Genomic DNA, 15,242 nt, shown 5'->3' on the forward strand with positions numbered 1-15,242 from the left:
GAGTTATAAAGCGCCCTATGAACAATGCTTAGGGCCTTGAACAAGATTAGTCTCTCAGCTGGAGGCCAATGCAATTTCTGAATGGCAGCAGGAACTGAGTGGAATTTTGGAAAATCTAAGACAAGTCTTGTTGCAGCATTCTGGACAAGTTGCAGTTTATTAATAGATGCCTCACTGATATCTAGATAAAATGCATTACACTAATCCATCCTGGACAGAATCATGGCTAGAGCTGCTCGTTTCCGTGCGGGGAGAGAGAGAAACTGATTGATCTTCCTAAGGATCCTTATAACCCAGAAGCAGGATGAGGCAGTCCTAGTAACCTGGAGATCTAAAGACAGCTTATTGTCAACTAGGACACCAAGATTCTTTGCCGAAGCAGCAGCACAAGGGCATAGTCCAAGCATCCCTGGCCACCATGAATGGGTCCATATAGATTCTTGGCTACCAAAGACCAGAACCACAGTTTTGGCCCCATGAAGTCGAATGTAGTTCTTTACCATCCAAGATGCCACAGCCTGCATGCAATCGATAAAGTTGGCGGCGGCCTCTATATCCTTTGTGATAGACACAATTATTTGTGTATCATCGGCATAGGAGAATGCCTCCAGCCCAAAGGATCTAATCAACTTAGACAGCGGAGAAACTGTAGTATTCTATGGTTGCCATTTCGTTTCTATGGTTGCCATCTTGTCTGATGCTATGCTATGATCTCACAGTGTCAAGTGCAGAGTAAGAATGTGATTGTTTAAAGATTGGAAATGTAACTGCTACCCTGTGACTTCTTGGCAAGTGATGACCTGCAGCTGTGTAGTTCTTCACAATAAATCCTGCTTCAACTAAACCCTGCATTGGACTAAATTACTACAGAAACATATATATTAAATAGGGTTGGCTCAGAGAAGAGCCCTGCGGAACTCCACAGAAGGTGTGTGTGGGGTCAGAGTAAAATTGGTCCATCTTTACTCTCTGTGACCTATCTATCAGGAAAGAGGACAAGAGCTCCAAGGCAGAGCCTGTCACCCCAATTTCCTGAAGGCAGTCAGTCAGCCTTGTCGGAGAGATAGTATCAAAAGCCGCGGATAGGTCCAACAGAATCAGCAACGCAGTCTGCCTGGCATCAACCAGGAAGCGGATGTTGTTGACAGCAGATATTAAAGCAGTCTGAAATCCATGGCAACTCCTGAATCCACATGGAGAGGAATCCAGCAGATGCTGTTCCAAATAGGTACTCAGCTGGGCATTTTGATGTTTCTCCAAGATTATGGCGGGAGCAGGTAGTAAAGAAATGTTTTTCGAATTCAGATGGATCAAGGTTGAATTTCTTAAGCAGAAGCTTAACAACCGTTGTTTTCCAGGTGAGAGGGTAACACCCAGAGGAAATGACCAGATTGAGAGTTGATGTTAGGTGGGGAATAATAATATCCCTTCCCAACTTCATCAGCTTCGCGTAACAAGATTCCAGTTGGGAGCCTGATTTGATCACCCTAGAAGCTGGTCAGTCTGTTCATGTGATAGAGAGAGGAAGGCATCCCTCTTCTTAGCATGGAGAGAACTACAGAGTGAGGAATTAATCTTTTGGGCAGAAATAGAGAGTTCAGAGTTAAGACTGTCCAAGGAAGAATATATCTCAAGAATTTTAGAGTGAAAATATTTAGCCATGCCGTCACAAAAGTCCTGCGAACGTTCCTTAAGTGCTGAGGCTGGTGGTGTGGATAATAGATTGATCAATTTGAATAGATCACTAGGGGACTTAAGAGATGCTGTCTTCTGATTGTAAAATGATGATTTTGCCAACTTGCAGAGTATAAAGCAAAGTGCTTTATGAAATCATATAGCAGCATGAAGTATGCAGTGATGAAAAGAGAGGAAATGATAAAGTTTTGAGATATGCTAAAGTCAGTCCTAACTGAAGGAGACATGAAAGGGCAATAAGATGACGCATTATCTGTCGGAAAGGTAAGACAGGATTCATTCACGTGTAGTTTCTTGGATGCCATATGCAGAAAAGAGTTGTGATGGACAGTGTCAAAGGAACCACGCAGAACCAGCATTAAGAAGGACCCCAAATCCTATTCTTATCAAAGTTTTCTCCTGATCAACACAAATGAAGATCAAAGTACACAATTTGCCTGTACACGGCAGAAACTACTTTAACGGTTTGGAAATAGCTTTTTTTGGTCCAAGAAGTTTAAGGTCAGAGTGAAACAGCTCTTTCAATCAGTTTTCTGAATAACAGGCTATAAAAAAATAGGCTGACCGGTGTCTGTGTCAATTGAGTAGTTTTTCCTATGTTTGAAGAGTGATCTGATATAAGACATCTGAGGCTGGAGGAGCAGACACCTGTAGGAAGAGAATACAAGCGTTCTGGTGGGACGGCAGCAATTGTTGACAGAAGGACTTTCTTGATGGTCAAGAGCACGGGTCAGGTGGGGAGGTAGCTGGGATGCATTCCTTGTCCTGTTCCGTAAACTGGGAGACAGATCAGTATATGAATAAAGCCACGGTCTGATGTTTGCCTATACAAGTAGTCTTGTTCATTTTGGATTGAGTAACATGGTTATTAGGCTGAACATCTTACCGAGATGTTGGAAATGTATTCTGACTTTTCGGTTATTAATTTTCTACAGTTGCCATTCTAGTTCATTGATTTCTGTTTATATCTTCCTTATCTCACATAGAGCCATGGGCTCATTATTAAATGATTATAGAGCTTTCATGACCTTGGAGGTACTAGTCAGTCGAATGTTAAAACCAGATGTAGACATTTTCCACAACTGTTATTTATTTGGCGTGCAGTTGGATGAGGTTTTCTATAAGGCAGTGATTGCTGCAGTTTACAATGATGTTAAAGTTCCAGTATGGAAATGCCTATGTGAATGCTAAGTGGTTTGGCGGTGATCTGTATGAGAGTAGGAATGATTTATATGATTCAACTGAAGAAATATATTCACAGTCATGTAAAGCAAATCTTTATGCATCCAAGAAAACAATGAACTTTTAGGGATGTTTAGAAAACCGATGTCAAATGGAAGAAGTGGTTACACTGGTTCAGTTGGTAATGCATTTTTCTACGGTATGAACTGTGACTGCAATTTAAAACACATTAAGTAGACTGAACAAACATAATACATTACCTTCAATGAATCTGTCTGCAAACCAAGTCCCTTGGTACAGAGTTCCATGACTGAGTAGGAGCAGAAAGTGTCTCTCACTTTGTACTGACTCACAGCCAGAAGCCACAAGGCAGGACTGGTCTCTAACTCTGAGGGGGGAATCAAAATAGACTGGTGTCCAGAATACACGCTGCAAAAGACATGAGAAAGATCAGCACAGATTAGGAAGGCATTCAAGTTTAAATACTGACCTAAAAGATGCAGTATTAAACCTCTTTGAAATAATAAAATACATTAGTAGGAAGAGAACTAGATACTACTGTAATATTATAGATTACTCCATAGGATTCTTCATATTATAGATATTAAATAATCAAGACCATGAGAGAAAGCATAACAAGCCTATAATCCAACGTTTTGACAACCAGTGCTAGGTTAAACAGATGGTGATCCACCCTGGTGCTCAGGGTCCGTCCTCTATATGAAACTCATTTTCACTCATGTGAAGAGGTTTATTCTTTGACTTAATAAAACAAAAATGAAAGGGGTGTGTAATGTGCTCTCTCTGTATCTATTATATGTACATCTTATGGCCAAACAGACCAAAGTCTGCACAGTGGCAGTGTAATTCCAAGGCAGACATAATGAAAACAGGTAAGAAAAAGTCCAAGTTATGGGGTTCTCTTACAGCATTCGTTAATTTTATGTTGGAATAGAAGCCCAAAGGATTATTCTTTCATTGTATGGAACAACTGAAATTACCTTCAGAATGCATATCATACATGTGAAGAGGACAACGTGTCCTATTGGAGAAGTATATATGTTTTCAAGGATACACTGAAGCAAATATTTTGACTTTGGCTATAGCTGCTATCACTGTGAGAGGCATTAAATCATTTAGGAAACCAGAGCTCACGGAAAGAAATCACTGGCTGTAACTGGAAATTTATTAAAAATGGCAAAACAATAATAACGTCAGCGAGGCTAAGGTTCTTTAACATGGGCAACTAGATTTACAAGTCATCAACTTTAAAATCTGGGTTTTTCAAAAGACATGCCTCAAAAGTATTTCCAGATGCCTCAATAGATGGTATGTGAAATTGTTAGGACTCAGCATGGATGTCTTAGCCTGACAAGATCAGCATAAACTCAACAGAAATGGAGACACTGCTTTTCTAAACACCACTAAAAAAATTGTTTTGTATTGGAGGACAACCTTTATGAAATCGAAGGATAACAATGATACATGTTCAAGTGTTACTGGCTGAAGTGAAGAAATCTACTCAATTCCATAGACGGGAGAATTATTTTATTCAAAGTGATTTGCTACAGCCCTCTAAAGGACCAAGCATGAAATATTCCACAAAAGGACTGTCAATGTTGAAGTGAAGAGGATGAAATTCAGCTTTATGTAAATATGAATAGCATGAAACTTTTGCCAATGAGAGTCCTTTGAGGAAAGATTTGTATTAAGCTTCCTGATAGGCATCAATCTTCTCAGGACAGGTCCAAAGAGAGCACAGGCTTTGTGTATATAATAGTTATACTGAAAATAGATCACCCAGAGTTTGAACTAGAACCCTCACTCACTCAGCAGTTTAATCCAGTCCCATTTCAGAAAGATAAAACACATTCTCCTGTAAAAGACAGTTTGTGGAAGAGAAGAAGCCATCAGCATACACTTGACAGGTCTTTTATTTTGAAGTAGAAGTATATTGAATTTGGGGGTGCCAAGTAGTCATCTTAAATGTTAAATATATTTCATATATAGCACTGAATACAAATTCCTGAAGGTGTGTTTACATATGCAACTCCTCTGTACTTTTAAAAGTTCATTCCACTTTCCCATTTATTTCCTATGCAAACTGTTCCAGTCATATTTCAGTTGTCAATACTATGTTGAAGGCAGTGACAACAAATCCCAAGACAAAACTAGCAGGAACTATAGTCATTGGGGCAATCAATAATAATGATCAGACTAAGAGGATCCTTTGCATGGAGTAGCTTGCCAAATACCAATGCGAAAAAATGTAATTAAATTACGGATGGTGTTATGCTCTCTGCATTATCATTATCATCAAGAGGACATAATTGTGCATTTTTTTAACTTTCAAATTCACAGTGATGAATGGCCCTGGATCAGTAACAAGACAGACCGTAAGTATTTTCGGTGGAAATGATGTTGAATAATTGGTAAAAGGAGTTGGAAAGTATAGCAACATCCACAATGGAAGAACTTCGGACCAAAGACTATAAATACTGGTATAAACATTTCATGATCTAGGAATGAGCGAAGATGGTAAAGACCAGACCAAAGCAAAAGGATCAATAATGTCTGACAGAGAACCAATACTTTAAAAGGCATTAACCAATCCTTGAAAGGGCAATGTCTTGATGGTCGTGAACGAGAAGGTGGTCAAGGAAAAAATACAAACACGTATATCAATATATGCTGATCTAAGTGAGCCCTATTTATCTTGAGCAAAACGTGTCCAATGGTAGTTAAGGTGTATGTTTTCTTAAAAGTATTATTTACTCTGACTGGAAAATACCAGTTTCATTGTGCTTTAGGCAGAGGCTTGAATTTAGGAACAGGATGTAAAAATCGGTTTTATTGACTTTATCTACCATTTAATTACAACTCTTTAAGAAGAAGAATATGAGACAAACTACTTTGAGTCTGTTGTAGAGAGAAATTCATGGGTACTTCCCCTGCAAAGATGAAAGAAATGAACAAAAGGGTAGCAAGACAATATCTTTATACTACCCAGAGAAGGCCAGTCCATCATATTAACCCCTTAAGTGCTAAGAAGGAGATGGTCTAGTCGTCAGTGCAGCCTGCTCCAACTGTTCTGAAGATGAGTCGATCTCGTCCTTAGCCCTCAAGGGGTTAATCATATCCATTAAGGAGTCTTAGTAAGTTCAGTGCTGCAGAGATCTATTTTTGTAACATGCAGATCACAGATTTGAATATTGACAGGGCCGACCGGACCTCCACTTTTGAGATTCATATAAAGAGTACCAATGACATCAGCAATATAAAGTGCTGCAAAATGGCAATGGCGCAAAATATCCTTGATATCATTTAGTTGCATTGATTCCAACAATTATTGTCTCCTATGACACCAAAACACTGTTCTCACTGATAAAAGGGGTGTCCCTTCTTAGGACGGTTACCACATAATTTTCCTAACAAAGCAGGTAAATTGATGCACTTTTGGTCCCATGCACTGGTAATTTGCGGTTGAGTGAACGAGAGAGAACCTGGTCTCTCTGACTGCAGACAACATCAAAAGACAGACAGTGCATATGGCAAACAACTAGAAATTCTTATTTTTTAATTCAGTATATTGGAATCAGACAAAAGGATATGAAAAGTCCCTAGGATTTTCTAATTTTGCTCCACAAGGGAGACCTTTATTTCTTAGAACACTGCGTCTTTAGCGCTCTGAAAATAAAAACAATCCACTTATCCTGCTCCTACAGCTTCTTAACCAAGAAACATACTGCTTAGAGCCTGGATCTCAGCCTAGCCTCCAAATGTGCTGGGAAAAGAGACCTTTGCGAATAAAACTAATGAGGCATACTTGATAAAACCTCAAGTATGAAGGGCAGGGAGGCACCATTGACAGAAATGCTTCTAAACGACCAGAGAAAGTGGAAACAAAATTCATGGAATTATTCTAGTGGTTTATGGTTCTGGTTACAATGAGCTGCAAAATATGATTGAGTCAGACAAAGTGCTACCACATTATCCATGGCACGACAACTTCTAGAAACCCACAGATCAGAGAATGTTGACCATATATTTGTCAGGCCTCTTGGTACCCTAAATGTAAAAGCATTCAATAATGTCAGGTGGTGTATCCACACTGAAGATGTTGCAATAATATCAACAAAATAGTCTTTTAGCATAATGTTTATTGATTTGCACAGATACTTGTGCGATAAATTAAAGTTTAGGGGCAGGAATTTCATGAAAGATAAGCTCTGGAAGGCCTAACAAACCATGCCCATGTCCTTAAACACCCTGACACTGCACATCCTAGGTATCCTCGTTTTCCCAGCAATACCGTAACCATGTGCAAGCCAAAGGATTTTGTGTTAAATAATTTGGTATCCAAGTACACTTAAGGCCAGCTGGAAGGAAATTATGTGAATTTGACAATGCATCTGTGATCAAATATTATCTACTTTAACCCGAGTGCCCCAACTCTCCTGCTTCATCTCAAGTCCAGAACGCGGGCTCCAGCGGTAGTCTTTCACAAAAATATGTATGTCTCTTATAATGTTAAAACCCTTTAACACAAATCTAGATGTCTCCAATATAATCCCCTTCTTCCCTCCAGAGTATACTTGATTTGAATCTTCAATCTCCGGTTATACAACATGTAGTTAAACCATGCACCACATGGTTTGTCCATTCTTCAACTGTCTACAATCTACCTACAGTTGTGGAGTTGAGATACGGCCACAATATTCCAGCAGCTTAATATTCAATGGTATCACAAACTTGTTGTTCCGTATTGTGCTTCTCTATGTGCACAAAATAAGTGCTTTGTGAATACATAGATATAAAGTGCCTCTTTGTTGGACTAGCAAACCTCACCTGCCATATTGTACTGCTGCTCAATGTTTGAGGGTAAAATATTGCTAACAGCTCTTAAAAAGCTCGCTACACCTTTCAAACAGTGCAGTGGATTGGATATGTTTTCTTTCAACATCATCAATATTTTTGTAGCTTTATATGGAATTGTCACTCCATTTACTAAAACATATGGGTTTAAATGGGAAATACTTCCTCTCTGATATGGTACTGCAAAGAGTGTACAGTTTTGGGGTGACTATATCCACAGGTCATCAGCTGGAACATCAGTTGCTATGGGATGAGTCAGTAATCGAAGCACTGACAAACTGAGGCATATGTTCCTAACTTACTATAAGGGCACACCCATGTTAATGCTGAAAATATGCTTAGAAATATCACACCTTTTTTTTCCAATAACAAATTAATTATATACATGGCAAACTGTTTATTTTACAGCTTATAACTCACCTGCAGAGGCACCAGAGGACAAAACCAAGACCACAATATGGATCCAAACAGATTGCAACTTCTCTGGACGGGTAGAGCTCACACTGCAGCTTAATAGAACGACAAAAGGCACTAGTGGCTGCATGAGACATCTGAAATACAATGGAAAGAAAATGAAAATGCAGATCATTTATGCCATTACTGCCCTGTGCATTATTAATCAATAGTTTAGTATTCTTCATTATGCTCAGGTATCTCCCCCCATTAGGATTTGGTTATCAATGGAGAACAACTGATGCTAGTGATGAGACATCAGTCACAAAAATGCTGTTTTTCATGTAAAGCTATCACTGTACTAGAAAAACACAACCAAAACATCAACAGCTACATGAATATTTAATTTCACTGAATCTATAGAGTACTTTTGCCAAGAAGTGAACTAGAAAATTTGCAGCAGTACAATCAAGTTTCAATAGAAAAACTAAATTATCACAGACGTCACAGGAGAGAAACAGGGAAAAATATACTCTTTATCCAGGAAACATAGGAGAGGTAGAGTTTAGAATGAACTGATAGAAAACGCAAGGGAATTCCTGTTATCACTGGATGGAGTTTAGAAATAGGGCGTAGGTTAAAGTAAGCTCTACAGACAGAAATAAGTTAGCAAAATTAAAAGGGAGCAAAATCATGAAAGCTCTTTGAAACGCTACATAGAAAGCAAACAAGAGTGAGGAATGAAAAAGGTAGCTAATAAAAAGAGAACAGGGAGCAAGAAATATGACAGTCTGGGCAGAGTGACATCTTTGGATCACTGTGTGATGATGTTTTTTTTTTTTTAACTTTTACATTCAGGGTGCATGATCCACCTTTCACAAAGTACACTGACAATTGGCTGTTTAATGCTTTATCTCTATTTGTATTTCTGCTTCGAGGCCACAGAACATTCAGCCAGTGTGCCTGGCTCGAGTGAGTCATGAAGTATACTGGGATGCACCAATGATTGGCAACAACTGGAACAGATCCCATCTGTTTGTGCTGCTGGCCTGCTCCATGGCTCTCTGAGAAAAGCACTTACTATTTCCGTAGCACACCATTATTTCACACTAGCTCCCTGCTCTCTCTTACAGCAGCGATCAGGGCCCTTCAGCCAATAAGGTGGGCAAGGGTAATAGTGAGTCAGGCATACCTTTTTATTTAGATTTAGGTTGAGGGTGGGTGTCAGGACAAAATGTATAGGATGCCACTGGGGGCCAAACACAACATGTTACTCCTGCTGGCTACAAAGTGTTTACATTAGGGTTTCAAGGTACATCACAAACAACTTAAGCTTGGCTTCCATTAATCATGCTATCACCTCGAACCCACCCCATTGACAGTCACCCTGCTATCTGCTATAGTAGATAAGACAATAATAAAAAGAAAACAAAAGTGACAAATATGTTATCTTATTTCTGACTATTCTGAATTTGTTTACACATACTGCAATATGTGCCTAATGCACACACTGCTGTTATTTACTTACTGTATTTGATGATGTTTTGAAGGTTAGATAACAACAAAAACATCAGGAGCCTGTCAAGACTGCTAGTCCTGTGCAATTCACTGTTCCATTGACTTATGTGACAGACTCTTGAGGGAACATTCCAGATTAAACATGGCTGTTTGTGTTTCTGTGTCAGTTCAGCCATGATTGTATTGCAGTATTTGTACAACATTTACTATCTCTATATGGGAAACTGAAGTGCCTACATGGGCAGTAAGCTACGATTCCTAAATTAATTTTCCAGGGCATAGTTGAAAAATTTTAATCTAGGATTTAACAGTGGCGTATTTCAGGGAGATCTTAATGTAACAGCTGTATTTAAAACATGCATAGACTATATATGTTTAAACTCGCCCATCACATCCCAATAGCCCAGCCATCAGAATCGACTACAGTAATTTTCCATGTTATAAGGCAACGCCCAGCTTTGTTCCTTAAAACTGCACACGTGGAACTCAATTCTTACCTTTACCCCAGCTAACATTCCAGTTGTTGAAACACTGAAATCCAGATATGCCAATGTTTCTGGGTCAGAGGGTTTGTAGATTTGGGCTGGTCTTTTCTTTGGCAAATCATCTATGAAAAAGAAAAAAAATGCTGTAGTCGGTGTTCGCAAGAACGTCTGTACAGGTGAGCTGAGAAAAACCTTTATTAACCTCTCCATGGATTTATATTCTTAACTGTTTTGGAACCCAGGACCGCACAAAACAACCCATGCCCTCCAGCGCATGAAAACCATGTCAGGCTTCCCGGTGGAGCCACATGTCACTTTCAGGGTTACCTGTATTCCCGTCTAGAGGGGACCTGGCCTGACAGCTCGTACTGTTCATTCAGGAATAAGACCTAGTATGATTTGTATATGGTTGGGCTTTGCTGTGAGTAAAAAACAATGGCCAAAAATAAAAGTGGACTGGAACTCAGTCTAGTGGTTGAGAAGAACTCAAGCATGCCACCCATCCCATTTTGTTGTTCTTTCTTGATAGTTTTAGCCCATCTCTAGAGTAAGTAACATCCAATGACTATTAAATGAAGTGATAAATAAGAAAACTTATACAAAAGCTGAGATCTGTTCTTATATTCAGTTTTGTATTTTATCAAGTGAAAACTACTGATCTAACTGGATGGGGCATGTGTAATAAGTATTAAGTCTGAGAACGTATTTTTAAGACAGGTGAGGTAACCGGGTACGTGGGCAGCTGCACACTTTTGAATTACTCTAATCGTCAGACTAGATCCCGAAACGTTTACAGAAACTGCTCCCGTGTGGCGATAGGTGGAGCCATTGGACTCCATGGCAACCTTGCCCCTGTCTGACACCAGAGAGCAATTTATAAATAGCACCCGTCCTTGCTGTCAGTTAAAACCCAAGCATTCCATACCCTCAGACGCAGAGCGTCAGTGCTAGATTCAGAACCATGCCAGTGCAAATTCTAACTTGGCCATAGGAGAGGGACCACAGAACACCTCAGGTGCAATTAGTCCTCTGTGTTTTTAATCTTACCAGAGATCCCAGGTTCCTATAAATAAAAGTCAAAAGTCCTCTGGGGAGCTATAGACAATTTTAAATCGCAAATCCACCTGATACTACACCAACTATTATCACTGACACAGGAGAACTTAAAATGGGCCGTGAAGAGATCCTGACTAAAGAACCTACTTTGAGGGACCCGCTAGGCATTGCACCACCCGCCTAGCATGGAACACAATCCGATGATGAAGCATGCCACGTTGGTGGGTGAGGATTCTTGTCCCTGAAATAATTTTTTCCATGATTTCCTGTGGGGCCAATGATACTACATACATTTAGAGAATCGAAATAATAAGTTCATCACTGGTCTCTCTTGAACATCACTGTTCATGATTTATAGGAAGTGTCATCAGACTTCGTGGCGACCTCACTCCTGCCTCATAGCGTACAGATGTTTATAGACGGAAACCCTCTGCGCTGATGTCAGTTTAAACCCAAGCATTCTGCACCTTCAGGTGCACAGCGTCAGTGGTAGATTGAGAACTGTGACAGTGCAAAATGTAACCTTCAGTAACTTCATCTCGTTTACTGCCAGCCTTGCTTCTTGTAAGCAGGGACTATAAGTACAAAGTGCGGGTTTACGCACCGCTTGCAGGTTTTCAAAACACCTAAAAGGCATTGCCATTTACCATTCCAATAGCTCAAACTCTCGCAAATGCAAGACATATTGCATTGCAAATGCTGGTCGTAAAAGGAAATTAGTTTAACACAAGTCCATTTACAGAGTATTACGAACTCTTCCCAAAGAATCTTTTCCCCACTGGGCTTCTGACTAAGCAGCCAGGTCAATACATGTTTGTTTATTTTTTGGAAGTATTTTTCACCGTGCACAAAGCGCATCAAGTCTCTACGTGTAGAAGGAAGCAAGGCAGAAAACAAGTCAGATATCCAGAAAAAGGAGTTGCTGAAAGAAACATGCTGGTTTTAGGATTAGCATTAGAAGTAGCATGGCGAGTTGCAAAATCATGTCACGTGATGTGATCCTGAGCAACTGTCTCAAGTTTGTTTCTCTTCTTTCTGCAATGTAGAATACTTAGAGGTCGAGATGTGGATATGTGTTTTATAAAAAGCTGAGCACTTGATCTAAAACACTTTTGGGAAAGTTTCAAAGTGGTGAAAGTTACGAAGTTGGTGGCCCTGAGGCGGCAGCAACCATAGGAAGGCAGAAACCGTGACACCTGGCCTTGTGTTTCAAAAGCAGGAGGAAGGAGGAGGCAGCTGCAGTGAAACAGACCTCTATCTTTGAATGCACAGGAAATGTGCAAGCTAAGAGCAAGATTTCCAGCCCTGTTTACAACAGAGCTCTGTAAACCACGAGCACTGGTCTTGAGTGCTCTGCTTAGAGAAAGAAATAGTGCTCACAAGCTCTGAGTAACAAAAACCGTAATAGGGACAGTCCTTGAAAATGGGCGGAGCTTTTAAAGCCCATAACCTGAATACAACCTGCCCCGAAGACCGGGCAAGCGCTACCTAGGCGAGAACTAAAAAGGGCTGATCCTGCAAACATAGAAAGGCAAAAAAAGCGGACACATTTTTAATGGTGCCCAAAGACCTTGCTGGGTCAAAGACAGGACATCTGAAAGCTTAGCTTGAAGTTGATCGACCCAACCGTTCGCACACCCGGCCACAAACGTTGCCCAAAGTCCAGAACAGAATGACTTCATGGATGGGTGGAGAGCAGCCAGATGATAAACTTCCTTGTGCAGACGTAATAAGCTTAGCTGACTGCTCAATGTCCAGACATGAAGATGTAGGTAATGGAGGTTCAGGTGCAGAACTTGCCATGTTGTTGGGATAGTAGGTCCTTCCGAAGAGGTAGGTGGAGTACAATATGGATGCCTAGACTGAACCAGACCATTTGAGCCCAGTCTACCAGTGTAGAGCTATCAGAACAAGCAGAGCCTCCAGACCTTCAAAAACCAAGGAAGCAGTGGTAGAGGAAAGGAATGCATTGAGGAGATCGGTGTACCATAGTACTCAAAAATAATCTCTCAGGGAACCTTGTAGTAAATACTCTAGAGCTTAACAAACCTGCTGAGCGTTCTCAGAGGTGGTGAAAAAACTACACCCAACGCACGCCATACTGAGGGACTATCACCTGAACCACATCTGGACCAGCCGCCACTTGTGGCTAGATGGTGCCTGCCATTCAAGGACTCTGTCAGATAGCTGAGAGTAAGTAAATTAAAGGGACAGCCAGCACCATAGCCTCAGTGAGTCTTGGCAGGTTCTGTTACCCTTATTCCCTTGGAAACCTTCCCTTGCAGACTGCCCCATTTATTGTAGTGCCACATGATACCATCCGGAACACCATTGATAAAAGGAATTTTCTGCGCTAACCAAAGGTCAGATTTGGCTCACTGACTGAGAATATTAGAAAAGAAAGCAGTGAGATGGCAATCTGAAGATGGTCCTCTTTGTAATGAAGTTCCTTTCAATTGCTATTCTCTGAGATATAATGATGTAGATATATAGAGTGGAGCGATTATCCAGGGAAGGGAGTCCTGGCGCTAAATTGGAGAACAACACTTACTGAAACAGCCACCTTTTGAAACCATTATGAAATTTGCAAAGGTTAACTTCAGAAAAAAGAGACAAAAGGAAAGGAATTCCACGTTTTGGGGTCTAGACAGAAAAGTGCTCTGACAAGCATGGGGATATGTGCGAAGAAGAACCATGACCACTCAAACACTCTAGGGTGCTGAGGCGAGACCAAAGGTAAGGAATGAGTACTGAAAGTAGTCCTTCCCTAAGACAAAATGGAGGGAAAAGCCTATGGACTGGAGGACGAGCACATGAAAGTATTTACCATTCGGGTCCATTAGCATTTTGAATTTGGCTCGGAGGAAGTTGCTCAAGAAACAAAGTTCCAAAATTAAGCACCAATAAGGAGTGGGAGAAGCACCAGCTGCCTCTTTCCATCTTGAGGACTGTCTCTAACCTCGGTCTAGCAAGGACTGAATCTCTTTGGCAAATATGTAGCTATGTGTTGATGAAGTCTGAGTTAACAAGCATTTGCAATGCAATAGGTCTCGCATTAGGAAAGTTTGAGCTATTGGTATTGTAAATTACATTTTTTTTATTTATGTGTTGGTTTTGAAAATAGCAAAATGAATAGCTTTGTCAGTTACAATGCCAATAGTTTTAACTTTCGCAAATGTGACACCTATAGCATTTGTAATGCAATGTGTGTTGTATTTACGTGACTTAGATGTATTGATATTACAAATAACAATGGCTTTTAATTTTTTTAATAATTAATACTTAAATAAAAGTTATTGTAATTTATAATGGCAATAGCTTAAACGTTTGTAAATAACTTTTGTGAAGATTATGTTCAGTGTATTTTATTGTGACGAAAATCCAAGAACATAGCATTTGCACCTACACACACACACACAGAGCCACAAACATACACACAGAGCCACACACACACATATAGATGTGGTGGATGTGGTGGTGATGGTGGATGTGGTGGATGTGGTGGTGGTGGTGATGGTGGATGTGGTGGTGGATGTGGTGGTGGTTGTGGTGGTGGTTGTGGTGGTGGTTGTGGTGGTGGTTGTGGTGGTGGTGGTGGATGTGGTGGTGGTTGTGGTGGTGGTGGATGTGGTGGTGGATGTGGTGGTGGATGTGGTGGTGGATGTGGTGGTGGTGGTGGATGTGGTGGATGTGGTGATGGTGGGTGTGGTGGATTTGGTGGGGGATGTGGTGGACGTGGTGGATTTGTTGGTGGTGATGGTAGATGTTGTGGTGAATGTGGTGGCGGTGGATTTGGCAGTTGTGGTGGATGTGGTGGTGGATGTGGTGGTGAAGGTGGTGGGGTGGGGTAGTTTGTTGCACAAAGTAGAACACAAGTTAGTTCCATTGTATTGAGGCGAAGAATTAGTGTGGGGCTCTGTGACAGCATATCCACTCCCTAACCAGAAGCTTCTTTACACCAGTTTTATAGCCAATCATGACCTCCATGCTTCATTTCCTCCAGCTGCCGCACGTACACCCCTAACCAAAATGATGCCT

General features: G+C 40.6%; 1 protein-coding gene across 9 annotated transcripts in view; it reads right to left on the reverse strand.

Moving 5' to 3' along the window:
- The window catches only part of DIP2C (DIP2 acetate--CoA ligase C (putative)), a 1,026,208-nt gene that overhangs the window by 79,352 nt on the left and 931,614 nt on the right, over window positions 1-15,242 (reverse strand). For all 9 annotated transcript variants that reach the window (XM_078663289.1, XM_078663292.1, XM_078663288.1 and 6 more), the window contains 3 exons: window positions 10,161-10,270; window positions 8,173-8,303; window positions 3,138-3,306 (listed from right to left, as the gene is read on the reverse strand). In XM_078663289.1, coding sequence (XP_078519415.1) covers window positions 3,138-3,306; window positions 8,173-8,303; window positions 10,161-10,270 — 410 coding nt within the window. The remainder of the gene's footprint in view (window positions 1-3,137; window positions 3,307-8,172; window positions 8,304-10,160; window positions 10,271-15,242) is intronic.

This window comes from Lissotriton helveticus, chromosome 10, assembly GCF_964261635.1.
Source record: "Lissotriton helveticus chromosome 10, aLisHel1.1, whole genome shotgun sequence".
NCBI lineage: Eukaryota > Metazoa > Chordata > Amphibia > Caudata > Salamandridae > Lissotriton > Lissotriton helveticus.